At 38.2% G+C, this 18051-nt stretch overlaps 1 protein-coding gene across 1 annotated transcript; it reads right to left on the bottom strand.

The window, feature by feature from the left end:
* Positions 1-2299: 2299 nt before the first annotated feature.
* RRH (retinal pigment epithelium-derived rhodopsin homolog) lies at positions 2300-17707 on the bottom strand. The gene is made up of 7 exons (XM_087816050.1): positions 17608-17707; positions 12123-12313; positions 10331-10430; positions 9705-9855; positions 8621-8789; positions 3650-3828; positions 2300-2414 (listed from the first exon to the last, which is right to left on the bottom strand). The coding sequence occupies exons 1-7, from the start codon at positions 17705-17707 to the stop codon at positions 2300-2302; spliced, it is 1005 nt and encodes a 334-aa protein (XP_087672176.1).
* Positions 17708-18051: the final 344 nt, after the last annotated feature.

An 18051-nucleotide genomic window follows, 5' to 3' on the forward strand; every position in this document is an offset into this window, starting at 1 on the left:
TGCTCCTTCTAGACGTTATATGAAAAAAAGGTAGAAACCAGATCCTAGGCATTCAGAGACTGGTGTGCCTGGAGTGCAAACAGCCATTTAGGGAGAGCAGATTACACAGGATTAGCTGAGATCTGTAGTTACTTAACCTTCAAGTGTTATCTTGCGGGGGTTCAATCTTCCTAGCCTTTGAATATGACTTCAGCAAAGTAACACATTCTAAGGAAAATGAAAATCAAACACGTGTCAAGAACATTTCAATCGTTGCCCATTTCCAGATTTCTAAAGAAATGCCTATTAAATTCCCTTCCTATGGATGTAATTGCTACCATACCTTGAGGCTACACGTAATGTCAAAAATAATTCAGTGTCTTAGGAGATACTAAAAAATATGGCAGATTACTTATGTTATAACATTATAAATTTTATTTTGTGCATTTGCTTTTTACCAGCATGCATAACTATCAGTTTTACAACATTTAGCTTTAAAGATAAGCACATGATATAAAGTTGATTTAGAATAGAATTATCAATATTGCCACGTATTGGCTATCTCCGAAAGCAAAGTAGGCAAATCCAGCACCTAAATTTTTTTTTTTTAGACCAATTGTTTCAGTCCACCGCTAAAGTGGGCCTGAGGCTCCGGTGGGTGTGTCCTGTGGCTCTTGCAGGTCATCTCAGCACAGTGCAAGGCCTCCCAGCTCTTATTTCTACCAAAAGCTATTATCTCTGTTCAAAAATATATTTTATTCCAAGCTAATTTCCCAAGTTATGGGCATCAAACCATAGCTAAAAATTAACTGTCCTGTCTCTTAGCAAAGTTAGCATACATAAATGCCAAATATGTATGGCATTTAATCTTTCTCTTAGGTGGTTCTAGCCACCATCTTTAAACCAAAAACTCTTTTTTAAAATCATTTTTTTATTTTTCAGTTACAGTTGACATACAATATTATATTATTTCCAGGTGTACACCTCAGTGATTAGACATTATAAAACTTAAGTGATCGTCCCAAAAAATCTCATACCCATCTGACAACATACATAGTTATTGGACTATTATGGACTATGTTCCCTATGCTGTACTTTACACCCCGATGACTACAAAACTCTCTTAAAAGAATCAATTTTATAAAAGTGAGAATACTATGGGAAATATTATTTAAAACTAATAGGATGCATATAGAAACAATAAAGTCAGAAGAACTTGCTCAATTAAAATAAAATACTACAGATTTTAAATGCCCACTATTTAAACAATGATGTATTATTATGCTATGCTTAGTAATTATTTAAAGTGACAAATATGTTACTACAGATTTATTCAACATTCAACAAATATTTATTGAGTGCCTACTACGTACCAAGCAAAACCAGTCTATGCACTAAGGATACATCAAAGAGCAAACATACAGCTAATCAACAGGCATAACGTTTCAGTTAAGCAAGATGAATAAGTTCTAGAGATCTGCTGTGCAATATTGTACTTACAGTTACCGATACAGTATTGTACACTTAAAAATTTGTTAAGAAGGTAGTAAATCTCATGTTATGTTCTTACCATAATAAAATAAATTTCAAACAAACAAAAGATAGGAAAAAAAGAACAACATACAAAAACCCCCACTCTGATTAAACTTAATTCTAGTGGCAAATATATAGAAATGCATATATAGAAAATGGTAATAAAAAGCAGACTATATAATAATATGCAGAGATTATATTGCTATATAAAATATATATATGCATTGACTGACATGTAATCTAGAAACAGTAGGATTCAATAGTCATTTTTGTTAAAAAGTATGTTAATAATTGCATTAAGACTTTTAAATTGTGAAATGCTAAAAACATTTTTCACTCTAGCTGGGAACACCCAACAATTCATTTCAGAAATTATTTATTAAAGTTCATTGACTATCATTATTATTATTATTATTATTATTATTATTATTTTATTCTAACATTAACGTAGCAGCTACTTCTGGTCTAATGGAAGGCCCAGGCAAGATACCAGGTCACCCGCACAGTGTCATGCATGTCATGACAGGGAGAAAGAGAAGAGGCCTGAATCTCACGTACCTGGATTCATCAAAGGAGATGAGCAATAAGTTTACATAAAAGGAAATAAAGAGACATTCCCTACAGTAGCCAATGCCCAAACAGAAGAACTATAAACTACACTTGAGGAATTCATTCTTTTAGAATAATAATCTATGTCTGCATTTGATTTAAATGGGCTCAAATTTTAAATAATTTTTTTTTAAGTAAGTAAGTAAAATGTTTTGATAATTGGTGCTTTCCTCTTATTTCAGATGCTTCCAGAAGTCAATGGGTTTTGAGGTACATCCATTGGTAAAAAATTCCTCAGGGGCATAGTTTGATGAGACTGACATTTGAACATGGAAAATATCGCCCTCCGAAACCTGCAATGAAAAAGGGGAGATCTGGCATTATTCTATAATGACTTGGAATTTTAAAACACTTTCGAATATAACTAATATGCCACTACTGCCAACAAACATTTCCAGATAAATGTTTGCCTCCAATTTTAACACCTGTTACTGAGAACCTTTATAAATGTAGAAAGTATATGGTACAGTTGAAGACCAATTTGTGCCATTGATTGTAAACACTAAAAACATTTAGTAAAAATCAATAATTATGTGTTTAAATGATGCTTCTAATGTCAATTGTGATAATTTATTTCTTTAAGGATATGAATTTCATGCATCTGTTCTGAGCAAAGGCCTTTTGAAATTAGGGGAGTCTGAGAATGACCTACTTATCCAAAAGAACTATCAATATACACTGAATTTAAAATGTGTTCTTTTATTTTTCTTCTGTCGTCTGTTTGGTCTTAAAGTTTTTATGTTTTTTCACATGCCTGTAAGTAAAGCTGCTCTCCCAAATATAGGTTTAATAGAATCAGCATTGGCATTCGAAGATCAAATTACTTGACCTCTAAGATTTTTATGGTCAAATATCTAAGCACAGTAGATGGGTTCATTCCATCTTTTGGCAGCAACAGAAAATGAAATAATCTAAGCTTCCTGAGGAGGCAGGAATGAAATCCTTACCAAGAGTCTTAACAAAGGAGGTAGGAATCTTTCTCTCTTACCCTGAATGACTACCCTCTCCTGAAGCCCTTCATGTTAGCACTGGATTTTCCTCTTGCATCTGAATGGCATGTTTTCTTTCTAGTAAATATACAACTATGCTCCCCAGTTAAAGAGCCCAACATTGCCTTTCCCTGTTCATTTTCTGGTAACAGAACCACTCTTTTCTTTGAAATACCAATTGCATGTATTTTGGGGTGGGGTAACCATGAGAACTAAGCTGAGCCTGCCAGCAACCTTCCAGCAGCTTTTCTGCCAGAGAGCCCTCTGAGATGGAACTCGAATTCGGGGCTGCTTAGCTGGTAGAATGTGGGTTTGGGGTCGCTTGTGACCATCTTTCCCCCATATGGGAAGAACCTGTCACAGAACTGGAGCTCTAGGTATTGTAGGTTCTCCAAGTGCATGAGTCAAATAACTCTTACACTAGTTCAAAGTGAGTTTCTGTCACTCACCACCCCAGAAGTCTTAGATTACTTGTTGCCTTTTTTAACATTCTTTCTGTATCCATTATTTTGTTCAGAAGCATTTTAGACATTACTTACTTTTTATGAGCAACCACGTAAATACAGGGGTTGTAGAATGTAGAAGACTTTGCAAACAGTGGAGCGATGATGGCCATTGAGGGAGGAATCTTCTTTGGGTCACCAAAAGAAGCCCAGAGGCACACGATCGAATACGGGGACCACGCGACCAGGAACATGAATATCATTATCACAGACATCTGTCAAAGAAATCAACATTTGCCAAACCCAATATCTAAACAGCTAATATATCTAAAATAGCATAAAACTTATCTAGATTGGAATTTGAATAAGTTTATGTTGTTGATGACATAAAAGAAAAACTGCATTTCCCCCCCTCATTGTTCCTTACTCATGTGCAAAAAAAAAGAAGTCACCTATGATGGCAAGAGCTTGTGAAACGGATAGAATGTGACACCAACGTAAAGAATCCTCCATTCTTTTGGTGGGCTAGGGAGGAGTACCAAAGCCGCCTTAGATGAAAAGCAGATTTGTACCCACTCCTACCCCATTTCTAGTAGCTGCGCTGTGGACCCCTGGCATACGCAGAGCAACCCACTGCACAGAACGCAGAAAGCCTCAGCAGGGGCGTGGCAGCCAGCTCTGAATGTGGGGCAGCCCACGGAAGGCAAAACAGAAATCATTGAAATCTGCAAAAGAAGCAGTTGGACTTCTGAATTCCCTCCGCGTTCAGCCAGGCCGCAGCCCTGTCTTCTCCCCAGAAGCACCCAGAAGGTCAATATAAGAGGGAGAAAGCAGGGAAATTTGGGACCAGGGGACACTCGTCTCAGCTGAGAGCTGGAGTGCTGGATGGAAAAGAGGGGGGCTACATGCTGTCCCCTCCGTGTTCTGAGCCATAAGCATACAGGTGACAGACTTATATGCCACCCCCCACCCCCCACATGAACGTGAAAGAATCTACTCCTTGGAAACTGACCAGCCCAGAAGAAAATATCTAGAGATAGAGATTGTCAGAAAGGCCCCCAAAGAACCATCCCAACCAACGAGCCCACCCAGAGCTTGCAGTCAGCTTTCTAGTGCATCACTCTCGATATGCAAGGACAGTCACTGACCAGCAGACACTGACAGCCAGAGACCAAAACAGTTCAGAGACTCAGGAAAAACAAAAAATGTGATGAACAGAAGGAAAATGGAAATACATACAAAATAACATCACAGAAGTGAGAGAAGATATAAAACAAGAAAGGGAGGCTATTAAAGAGGCATGAAAAGTATAAATTAATTTTTATCTATAACAACGGTTTTTACCTGAGTTATAAAAGAGAGAGTAGAATTTTTAAATGCAATAGAAAGGGCAGGGTAAATGAGGTGAGTCGTGCAAGTGCAGGATCAAATCTTGTCTTTATTTAATATCTTATATTATGTCCAGTATGGGTTTTTGCATTAATTTTGATTTTTAAAAAAAATACTGCATTAACTTCTTTTTTTATTACTGAGTTTTTTGGTGCCCATTTAAATTTTGCACCCAAGGCTTGAGCCTCACTCTCCTCACCCAATCTCAGACCTGGACAAGGTTGAGGAAATTTCTCAGAAAGTAGAAAAAAACAAACAAAAAAACAAAAACAAGCAAGCAAACAAACCCTAAATAGGGATAACATAGGAGAGAAAATTTTTAAAAAATTAGAAGATAAATGCAAGAGATTAAATATCCAAATAAAAGGAGTTCCAGGAAAAGAGAACAGAGAAAACAAAGCAGGGTGGGAGGTCAGCAGAGAAATAAAACAGGAACTCTCCCAAATGGAGGACCTGGGTCTTCACATTGCAAGCTCCTGCCACACACCAGCACGTGGGTGAATAAACAGTGACACCAAGCACATCAGTATGAAATTCCAGAAAAGAGACGCAGAGACATCCCCACCAGCTTCCAGAAGTAACACACAGGTTGCTACAAAGGCTCAGTCACCAGAATGCTATCAGCCTTCTCAATAGCAACACCAGAAGCTAGGAGACTGTACAGCATGTCTTCAGAATTCTCTGAAAATCATTTTTCTACTTAGAATTCTATACCAGGCAAACAATCAGTCCAATATGATAGTAGAATTTTAAGACATTTTCAGGCATGCAAAATCTTTAAAAATTTACCTCCTGATACCTTTTTCAGGAATCTTCTTGATGTGCTTCACCAAATGAGAAGGAGTGACCAAGAAAAAAGAAGATATGCCACCCAGAAAACAAGAGATCCAACCAAGAGAGAGGCCAGAAGCACTCCCATCTGGTGATGAAGGAGATCTGAGGATGTCACCTTTCTGGACTGTGGTTTTAGACAACAGCTTGTGTAGAGCAGAGCAACAGGCCCAGGAGGACCAGGAAGCAAAGTTCCAAGAAAAGGAGATAGTCTCTGATGCACTTAGAAATACTGAGCAGAAATTGATGCTGCTGGTGAAGAGATCAGAGATGAATTAGTGACAAGTACACAGAACTACAAAGAGAGAGAGAGATGGAAGGAGGGGTGGAAGAAAGGGGGAGAAAGAAGGAGAGAGGAAAAGAAAGAAAGAAAAAATAAACAAATTATTAACTCCACGGGGAAAAAGTTTTATAAAAAATAAATCAAGGTGATCAGTTCTTAATTACATAAATGTCCAATCAACTGGGTTGAGCACTTGAAACTAACATACATCAACTGTAATTGAAAAATAAAAAATTATTTTAAATGAAATACAAATCATTGACCCCTACAGAGATCTGCAATAAATAAAATTTAGATAATCACAATAATGTAAAATTGACTCTTCATCTAACCAAACAAGATGAGGAGAGAAAAAGGTTGGTGGGGAAGAATAAAAAGGTTGGTGGTATAAGAGAAAAGAATTATCATTGTCCATAGTAGTAAATCAAGAGGTGATGGCAAACAAAAATATCCAAAACAGCAAATAAGCACATTGTTTAGAAATGTGGAGGCAAACACCAGACAAAAGAGCCAGAGAGTAAGAATTGAGAGGGTGGGGAGGGGTGACTGCAGAGGACATGGGACTACATATGTGTAAAAGCTTGATTACATAAATGAATTCGGCAAAGTAGCAGGATATAAAATTAACACCCAGAAATTGATGGCATTTTTATACACCAATAATGTACTCTCAGAAAGAGAAACTAAAAAAAAATTCCATTTACCATTGCAACAAAAAAATTAAGATACTTAGGAATAAATTTAACCAGGGAGGTAAAAGACCTATACTCAGAAAACTACAGGACATTGAAAAAAGAAACACAGGAAGATATAAACAAGTGGAAGAATATACCGTGTTCATGGATTGGAAGAATCAACATCATTAAAATGTCCATACTACCCAAAGCAATCTATAAATTCAATGCAATTGCTATTAAAAATACCATCTGTATATTTCACAGATCTAGAACAAACACTTCAAAAATTTATATGGAACCAAAAAGACCCCAAATAGCCACGGCAATCTTGAGAAGGAAGAATAAAGTTCGAGGGATCACAATACCAGGTATCAAGTTATACTACAAAGCCACTGTACTCAAAACAGCCTGGTACTGGCACAAGAACAGACATATAGGTCAGTGGAACAGAACAGAGAACCCAGAAATCGACCCATGCCATTATGGTCAATTAATATTTGACAAGAATATACAATGGAGTAAAGAGAACCTTTTCAATAAATGGTGATGGGGAAATTGAACAGATACATGCAAAAAAATGAAACTAGACCACCAACTTACTTCATACACAAGAATAAACTCAAAATGGATAAAAGACTTAAATGTAAGACGCAAAACAATAAAAATCCTAGAAGAAAACATAGGCAGCACAATCTCAGACATCTCTTGTAGCAATATGTTTGCCAATACATCTCCTAGGGCAAGAAAAACAAAGCAGAAAATAAATAAATGGGACTACATCAAAATAAAAAGCTTCTGCACAGCAAAAGAAACCATCAACAAAACCAAAAGGGAGCCCACTGTATGGGAAAACGTATTTGCCAATGACACATCTGATAAAGGGTTAATATCCAAAATCTATAAGGAACTCATACAACTTAACAAAAGGAAGACAAACAATCCAATTAAAAAATGGGCAAAGGACCTAAATAGACACTTCTCCAAAGTGGACACACAGATGGTCAAGAGACATATAAAAAATGCTCAGTCACTAATCATCAGAAAGATGCAAATTAAAACCACAATGAGGTATCACTTCACACCTGTAAGAATGGCTACTGTCAACAAGTCAATGAATGACAGGTACTGGCGAGGGTGTGGAGAAAGTACACCGCTGGTGGGAATTCGGACACGTGCAGCCACTATAGAAAGCAGTATGGAGTTTCCTCAAAAAATTAAAAATTGAACTGCCATTTGGCCCAGTGATCCCACTTCTAGGAACATATCTTAAGAAACCTGAAACATTAATCAGAAAGAATATATGCACCCCTATGTTCATAGCAGTAAAATTTACAATAGCTAAGATCTGGAAACAGCCCAAGTGCCCATCAGCAGATGAGTGGATAAAAAAGCTGTAGGACATTCACACCATGGAATACTACGCAGCTGTAAAGAAGAAGGATCTCTTACCCTTTGAGACAGCATGGAGGGAACTGGAGAGTATTATGCTAAGTGAAATAAGCCAGTCAGAGAAAGACAAGTACCACATGATCTCACTTATATGTGGAATATAATGAACAAAATAAACTGATGTACAAAATGGATCCAGAGACATAGAAGCATGGAACAGACTGAAAGATCTCAGAGGGAAGGCGGGGTGGGGGAGTAAGTGGGGAGAGATTAATCAAAGAATTTATGTGCTTATAAGCATAACCTATGGACACAGACATTGGTATGGGGAAGGCTGGGGGTGGGGTGGATGCAGGGTAGAGGGGATCAATGGGGGGAAAAGAGGGGCATTTGTAATACTTTCAACAATAAAGATAAATTTTTTAAAAAGATTAAATACATTAATTAAATAAATAAAAGCTTGATTACAAAAACATTTTAAGGATTTTAATGTCTTACCTTTGTTACATCTACCTGATCTGACCAATCTCTGTTGAGGTACTCAGTGCATTTACTAGTAGTGTGACATTTAATGGATCGAGTGACATGGTAATAGCAATAAAACATCACGGTCAAAGGCACAATAAAATTTATTGCAATAACTGTCATCGTGAAAGAAACAAAAGATCTGAAAATAAGAAAAGGGAATCATTAAATCACTACTTGTTTAATGTACTAAATAGGAGAAGGGAAACAGAATAATTATTAGAAATAATACTAGCACCGTCCAGCAGTCATTATAGTACTAAATGACTTAGGAAGTATATTTGACTTTTAGGCCGTTTAGACTAGGGATTGACAAACTATGGCTTATGGGCCAAATCCAGCCTGTCTTCTATCTTGTCAATAAAGTTTTGTTGGAACCACATTTATTTAGATATTGTCTATGGCTACTTCACAGGCAGAGTTGAATGGTTGTAACAGAGACCATTTTGCCTGTAAAGACTCAGAATATTTACTTGTCAACCATTTACAGAAAAAGTTTAGATTTCGATTTCGATTTCGATTGGGAGTTAGAAATTTTCTATTTGTCTTTCTGAGTAATCTCTCATTTTCTTTAACAAACTAGATTATCCTCTTTTCCCTGGCAAACAGAGAAGAGCTTCACCAACTACCAAGCAAATACTTGCAGCGATGGTGCTTTGGCTGCGTGATTCTCTGAAGACGCTTTTTCACCAGGTCATTTTGAAAAGGTAGGAAGGAGTCGGCCTCGGCTTTTGCCAGAGCCACACGCTGTCTAGTGACACGAACGCTCCCTTACCCCTCTCAGGCTCTCCCTCTGAGGTGCAAATATCAGAAGGGTGCTCTGTATCCCCTTTGAGCCAGAGGAGAGGAAAGAAGGGACAGGGTGAGGGGGCCAGGGGGAGCTGGGTGGCCTTTACTTGCAAACAAGCATAATTCAAACCTGGAATCACATCACCACTACCAAGGATGCCCTTCGCCACTCTGTACAAAAAACATTTGATCTGAGCTTAAATTAGAAATGGGGAGGAAATGTCTACATTAGAAACATTTGATTAGAAAGTGTAAAAGTGTCTCTTACAGATCATTTTCCCGCCAGTTTATGGTACAGGTGGCCCCAGTGGGATCTGGGGCATAACTGGCCCACCCGATGATAGGCATCAAAGCCCAAAAGAGGCCATTGATCCAGGCCCCCAGAATCATGCCGACGTAAGTGTGGGTGGTCATTCTTCCTATGAACAAACATATGAAATATTAGCGTCATTGGCCAATAATGGATTTCACATCCTCACTGTGCTTTAACTGATGATGCAAAGCTGTTATCAAGTAGATCGTTTACAGCGCACTTTAGCTCGCTCGACGCCTATCCACGTGGGTGATAGGATCACCCAGAGGATGAGCAGAGAGAAGCACTTTCCAGGCCTAAGGGAGCAGCGTCTACAAAGACCCCAAAGTGAGAGGGGGTGGCTAGGACCCCAAAGTGAGAGGGCCCTAGCCAAAGCTAGCAAGGTAGCAGGGCCTTGGAAGGCGATCATGAAATTTGGATTTTATTCTAAGTGTAATAGGAAATCATTTAAATTTTTGAACAAGGATTGTCAGAGAAATAAAGCTAACCACGATCACAGCCCATTACACTTATATTTTAAAGTGAATGTGTGTCAAGTGGTACTTAGGCAAGACACAGATTCACTGAGAAAAGTGCTGTACCTGCGTCAGCGCGGCAAACTGTCAGGTATCGATCCACGGCCACGACTGTGAGTAATCCAATGCTTGCCATTCCAAAAAAGATATTCAATCCAGCATAAATCTGAAAATCAAAATTGCAAAGAATCCACCATTCTACACACCTTCCAAGAGACAGTTACATTTTTATCCCATTGCTAGAATTATTTTAAATGCATTAAATGCTTTTTATTGTGCTGATTTGAAAATACATCTTCCACTGTCCAATTGTAACTGGTTTAATAAACAAATTTAAGGAAAGTGTTTTGAGACTTCATTAATTAAACTAAACTTTTTTTAAATGTTAAGACTTGAAGTAAAACATCTGTACAACATACTTTATAGACAGGATGCAAAGCAAACCATAAATTAGGTACAGTGCATATAACCAACAAAAGATTAGTATTTAGAAGTAGACAATTCAATAAGGGGAAAAGACAAACAGAAAAATAGGCTAATCATGCAAGAGGAAACCTCAATGTCTGTGACATAAAAAAAGATGTATGCCACATTATGTATTCAAAGAAGTGAAAATTATAGACACCATTTTACACCCATCAAAATGATACAAATTGAAAAGTCTGACAATCCCAAGCATTGGGGAGAATGTGTAGTAGCAGAAGTTCTTGCAAGTGGCACAACCATTTTGGAGAGCAACTTGGCCACATCTGATAAAGTTGAAGATGAACATTCTCTACAACCCAACCAAACTCTCCTAAGCAATGTGTCTAAAGAAACTCTCATGTATTGTAGGACACACGTATAAGAACATTCACTGAAGCCTTTTTGACGACAGAAAAGAATTGGGAATAAATGCTCAATAACAGAAAAATGAGTGTGTTGGGTTATGTTCATAAAATGAGTGAGTTACAGCTACCTACATCAACACGGCTAACCCTCAAAAATATTGAATAATGAAAGTTGCATAATGCAAACAATATATTGTTTATACAAAATTTAAAACATTCAGGCAGTATTTAGTTTATGTACACATAAATATGTAATAAGATAGAAAAACATTCATGGGCGAGAATGAAATAAGATTGGGATAGTGTGCAATGACCTTCAACCGTATTTAAAAATTTTTTATCTTTAAAAATAAAAACAACCTGAAGCACATATTGAAAAACATTAAGATTTGACAAAACTGATTGGTCTATACATGGGTATTTATCATTCTCTATTAGTCTCATTTTACTCTTTATGATTTTATAGCTTAAAATAGTAAACAGTTTAAAAATCAAACCAATAGTCTTTATTTGCCTACTGTCTTAACACAAATTAGTATTAATTTATCTTCTTGTCAGTAAAAACAATGCTGATGTGTTTAACAGCAATTCTCACGGAAGACTTTCTATATTTAAAAAAATCAATAATGTGGGTGGCTTAACTATGTTACTTAGATATGATGATATATCATTAATATTTGCTGTTTCAAATGAAAGCAGGGTATTTGTTTTTGAACTTGCAATATGCAAACTTTCATTTGAATATGTAAGTTTTTGCTTTTCTTCTCTAGTTGAACATTAATTTTTTGTTAGTTTGTTTTTTCCTTTGGGTTGGGGAAATTTTTAAAAAATAGTGATGACTAGTAATGTCATGTCTCTTATTAAAGAATATATGTCCCAGTCACTCCTGAAACTATTTTCAATGAAAGCACTATACCTATTATCTTATATAATCTTATTTTATTGAAACCCTTGGGATTTTTTTGACATTTAAATTTGTATCTCTTTAATGTACTTTATTTAGCTTTCATTCCAAAGACCTCCAATACCTGACATCCTGCATGTCCAAATTTCCAACTTCCATGCAGATCTGAAGCAGCAGACATGGGATAGCCAATGCTACTGACCCCTATATCGGTAACAGCCAGGTTAATGATAATTGCATTTGTGGGTGTCCGAAGTTCCTTGTACTTAATGAAGATGCCCAGAACTATTATGTTGCTGAGGATACTTATCATACCTGAGAACATACACAAAAATATTATATACTATGTTTATTTTAAAGGTTTAAAACTAGTGTCAAAATTAAATATTTAAGCTCCTTTTATGCATACATATGTTCATTGCAGCATTATTTACAACAGCCAATTTACAGAAGCAGCCTAAAGGTCCATCAGTAGGTGAGTGGATAAAGTGGTGCATAGATACAATGGAATTTGAATCAGCCATAAAAAAAATGAAGTCTTGCCATCTGCAGCAACATGGGTGGACCTACAGTGCACTGTGCTGAGTGAAATCAAGTCAGTCAGAGGACAAATGCCTTGATTTCACCTATGTGTGGAATCTAACAATCAAAATAAATGAACAAACAAAACAGAAACAAGCTCATAGATACTGAGAACATTTTGACGGCTGCCAGGTGGAAGAGGGCTGGAGGGATGGGTGAAAAGGGGGAAGGGATTAGGAAGCAGAAATTGGCAGTTGCAAAATAGTCATGGGGATGTAAAGTACAGCACAGGGAATACAGTCATAATATTGTTAATAACCATGTACGGCGTCAGATGGGTACTAGATTTGTCAGGTGATCACTGCAATCACGTCCACATTGTCACAGTGAAGAAGCCCCGCTCAAATGTTGCACACACTATCTGATTCCCGGGGCCAGGAGGAGGGCGAGGCGAGGCTGGGCTCAGACCTGAGGTGGGCACCGCCTTACATTTTGTGCCAGAGGCACATCACATGCCTCACTCTAGTCCTTGGCCTGATGACCCAATCTATATGACATTCTGGAAAAGGCAGAGAGAAACAAAGGAGTAGAAAGCAGATGAGTGCTTGCCGGGGCCTGGGGTGGGGAAAAGGTTGGCTACAGAGAAGAAAGGGGGAATTTGGTGGGGGGAGGGGGTAGAATGTCACCTGATTGTGGTGCTGGTAACATGACTATGCATTTGTCCACACTCATGGAACACACCCAAAAGAGTGAATTTTAGTCCGTGTTCATTGCAAAAAGTGACTAAAAAGAAAGAAAAAAAATCCAGGGGAGCCCTGGCCGTTTTGGCTCGGTGGTTAGAGGGTCGCCCTGCAGACTGAAGGGTCCGGGGTTCGATCTGGCCAAGGGCAGGTACCCGGGTTGCAGGCCCGATCCCCAGCCCCCGAGGGGGAGCATGCAGAAGGCAACCAATCGATGTGTCTCCTTCACACTGATGCTCCTCTATCTCTCCCTCCCTTCCGCTCTCTCTGAAAAGCAGTGGAAAAATATCCTTGGTTGACGATTGAAAAATTTAAAAAATCCAGGGGAGAGTATGCAGTAATTTTTGGTATTTTCGTGTAAAACATCAAAATGCCAGTTGCTTCCAAGTATATTGCTTCCAAATATATTGCAAGTACATTGCCCAACCCACTGTTTTAAAAACACGGTATACATTTCTGTACTGTTTGGATAATTTACAATAAAAATATATTACTTTGTAATCCAAAAAACAAAGAGAAAAAGACAAAGTTTTTTTCACAAGGATGTTTATCACAGCCCTATTTATAACAAAGAAATAAACTAAATGCTCAAGACTGGAGAGGTTAAATAAATTGTAGAACAGCCATGTGATGGAATTTTATACTGATTACAAGAATTTTTACATAGCATTATATCACAGGGAAATGCTTATGAGACAAAATCAAATGTGAAAGGAAGCACAGGTGATGTATATACAGCATGGTGTTCACTATGTTAAAATTTTTGCACAGAAAAGAGTGGAAGGAAATAAATCAAAATGTTAGCTGTAAATAAATAAATATAAAGAATTAAAAAGCCCCTTCCAAAACATAGCAAATCCATTTTAATTCATTGATTTGAAGAGTTCTAGTTGTTCTTAAAACGAGTTCCATATCTTCACAGTCCTTCTGTAAAACAGAAATAAGAACCATGGACGTGGACAACAGTGTGGTGATTGTGGGAGGGGAGGCGGGAGGGGAGCTGGCGGAGGAGGGAGAGGGCATAGAGGAGATAAACGGCGATGGAAAAAATAAAATGAATAGAAATAAGAACATTAAAACATGAAGAATCTGCCAATTGCACAAACCAGCGCTGAAGACTGGTTATCATGTCACCACTATTAATCACGGTCCTTGAAATTCTTCCCTTGCCTTTCGTGATAGCCCTGCTGATCTTTAGGGTATATGTAGGACTCTACCTTTTTATTTGGCACCATAACTTCCCCCTCCTCCTTCCTTCCTTAGGTCTGAGACGCTCTCTGTAGTTTCCCTTCTCAAGCCTCAGCTATCATATACTATCATCCTACAAGCTCTTCTGTGACTTTCCAGCCCCAACCCAAGCTCCAGCTCCATATCCCTTTTTTTAAAAAAATATATACCTTTATTGATTTCAGAGAGAGGAAAGGAGAGGGAGAGAGAGAAACATCAATGATGAGAGAGTCATTGATCGGCTGCCTCCTGCACGCTCCCAACTGGGGATGGAGCCCGCAGCCCGGGCATGTGCCCTGACCGGGAATCGAACCCCGATCGCCTGGATCCTAGGTCGACGCTCAACCGCTGAGCCACGCCTGGCTGGGCATCTATATCCCTTTCTGTTCACCTAGCTGCCATTCAACATTTATGAAGTATCTGTGTGTTAAGATCCTGTGTCTGTTCCAATATTAGCTGGAACTCAACATGTCCAATCTGAGCTCTTTACCCAGCACACACCCTGCAAGGTCTGGCTGCCGAGAGGAGTAGGGCTGGCTTTCAAGTACGTTGGGAAGACTCACAGGTGATGTCATCCCTGCCAAGTTTCCGGCTGCGGATCTGACTCAGCCTTGTAGGTGCAGAAATTCAATATTGTTGGTGTCCCAGAATTGGCTGAACTGGGGTAAGACAGATGACTGAAACTCTTCATCGGAATGCCAGTGTATTAACTTACAAAGAGAAATATTGTTGAGTGACCAGATGTGCGTGTTAGCCTGACTGACACCCCCTACATGCTACGAGAAATGCCTAAGTTTCCCATAAGCCTGATGTGGGCCATACAGGGTGCTGAAGGTGGGGGTGGGGTGGTTAGATTTTATCTGAGAGATGCTAGAAGCGTTCCTGGATTCCTCGGGGCTAAAGGAGGGTCGGCAACAGAAGGAGAGTTGTGTTCACCATCCTGAAGAGAAACTGGTGAGCAACCCCCTGCTATTGTCTGAGATTGCTCGAGTTGGTATAGTTAAAATCTACCAGAAAGAGGAAATTAAAAATGAAAAATCTAAATAGGTTCTTAGTAAAAGTAACAGATGAAATGGATGTTTTGACTGAATTCTGTTCCTCATAGTTTTGGGTTTGATTGGGAAGTGTGAGTGTTCTGTCAAAGGTGGGAAATCAAAGGAGCTTAAGAATAATAGGTGTTTGAACAAAAGCACGAAGGGGTTAGATATGCTCCCTCCAGTTCACCTACCCAGAACACAAGCAAACACGTATTCACGGCACTGTAAGGGCTCTAGAGCCAAAATGCCTGCGTTCAAATCCTGATCTAACCACTTAGTAGATGCGCGTGTTGCAAGTTACCTAAACTCTTCATCTGTGTAAATGAGGAGAATAAAACTTATTCACTTACTGAGTTAGCATAAGGGTGAGTTATTCTGTACACGTAAGTATTTAGAGCAGTGCTTGGTATACACCAACTATTCAAATAATGATAGTAGCAGCAGCAGTAGTAGAGGTGGTGCTGGTCATATAGTCATCGGAGTCATAGTACTAAGATTACTGCTCTTAATGCTACAGAGATTACAGCCACGTGGAAAGTTTTCTTAATATGAAATTTTTTTTGCACACTATTTTTGTATCCAGATCAAAAATGATGGCTTTTATTGGTCATCTACAAAAAACTAACTAAACCAAAAGTTAATATGGAGATTTTCTCTTTAACATATTGTTTTCTTGTATGGTTGCCACACACACACAAAATCAAAAATAGAACCTGTCCAGTACTTCTCATACAAAGGTATTCAAAGGAGCAAGTTAGCATATCACTAAAATTTACAAAAACTAACTGAGGAACCACAATTTCTAGCACAGAAGTAATCTCTAACTGTGAATTGTGGGGAAACTAAGAATTACAAAGAATAGACTGGGTACAGTAGGCTTTGTTTTACTTTTCACTCTGCTTGTGAATATATTGGAAAATATTTATAAATCGATCCAAAAGTAAGTTATTCTAAAATGCATTACTGAGCATACTTGGAAATAAGGTGACTGCTCAGTATAAAACTTATACTATAATTCATCCTACACATAAAGAAGATAAGCCCAGAACTATTGTCATTTCCTCCTTCCCTTCTTTTTGACAAACAAGTCTTTATCTTAATCCAATATGTGCATTGACGAGTGTGTGCATGTGGGGAGGAAGAAACAAATATTTGTCCAACATCTACCATATGTGTCATTAAATTTTACCCTTCACACCCAGCAGGACAAATAGCTTGCGCTTATCTACATGAGAAAGCGAAAGAACAAAAGGTTAAAGAAGTTGCTCACTGCTGCGGTGACACTAAAGGGTGAGACCTTGTCAATACAGCGCCCTGGAATGAGCTGAATTTTCAAACTCCGTCCTCAGTGACTGACCGTACACTCTGCTCTCTCTTTTTATGCCTTTAATTTTCTTTCCAGGACCTTTCGATCTTAACTAGATTCCACCACCAAGGACAAAACTACAAAAAATATGTATGAGAATAGTAAAAGACATAAAAATACATTTTTGCCACAGTGTACGGTCTTCCCTAATACAAACTTGACCAAATAGATTATCAAAGAATTATAATTTTACAGAAAATTCTTCTCAGCCCCACTTCATTGCTCTCGCATTATGTATCAAGATTCAAATTAGCCCTAGCCCAGTAGCTCAGTTGGTTAGAGCATCGGCCCGCTACGCCAAGATTTGGGTTCAATCCCTGCTCAGGGCACACACGAGAATCAACCAATGAATGCACAAATTAGTGGAACAACAGCTCGATGTTTCTCTTTCTCTCCCTCCTCCTCTCTCTAAAATCAATACACTTTTTAAAAAAGATTCAAAGTAACTTGTGACATTAACCACCATTAATCTCACCTACATTCTCCTATTTGATCTTTACAGCCAGGAAAGAGAGCAAGAATCACCACCCTTATTTACATGAGCCCCTCCCCCACTCAGAAAAGATACTTGACTTCAGGAGGTTGGCCAACATTATGGAACTTGGAACATGATCTCGAAACCCATGCTCTTCCTACTGCCTTACACTGAAATCCTCTGCTTTTCTTCACCAGCTTGAAAGCAAAAGTACCGTTAATAGAGTAATTAAACATCCATACCTGCCATAATCAAGTAAGTTGCAACAATATTGTGTTCAGTCTGTGAAAAGACCAAGCCATTTTCAGAGTCTGAATGGTTGCCTAAATTATTCCTTAGCATTTTTGGAGGGAAGGTATTGAGACAGCCTTCATAATAAGACTTCAATAATTATGTTATAAAGCCACCGAGGAAAGAATTTTCAGAACCAATCACTTCCACTTCAAGACCTCAAAGAATAGCCTTTTCATAAAGGCCCTCCCTTAACAAATGTGATTGGGCTAAAGAGGAAAGGATTTTAATTCCCACAGCAAGTGAAAAGCTTATTAACAAAATAAAGAGAAATACCAAGCCACACATTTTAACCAATCTGGGCATCATCCTTACATATCTAAGGAGATTATCAAGTGCAAATATCCCATTTAAACAATAAACAAACTCAGAAAATCAGTGCAGGAGCTGACTTA

Source organism: Miniopterus natalensis, chromosome 1 (genome assembly GCF_054644295.1).
Source record: "Miniopterus natalensis isolate mMinNat1 chromosome 1, mMinNat1.hap1, whole genome shotgun sequence".
NCBI classification, from domain to species: Eukaryota; Metazoa; Chordata; class Mammalia; order Chiroptera; family Miniopteridae; genus Miniopterus; species Miniopterus natalensis.

Excerpts from the sequence above, each read along its gene's own strand:
- RRH (XM_087816050.1), bottom strand. The coding sequence starts at position 17,707 with ATGCTAAGGAATAATTTAGGCAACCATTCAGACTCTGAAAATGGCTTG. Across the intron at positions 10,431-12,122 it reads TTGGACATGCAGGATGTCAG|ATTTATGCTGGATTGAATAT; the intron begins GTATTGGAGGTC and ends TTTGATTTTCAG. Across the intron at positions 3,829-8,620 it reads ATCAGGTAGATGTAACAAAG|ATGTCTGTGATAATGATATT; the intron begins GTAAGACATTAA and ends TTTCTTTGACAG.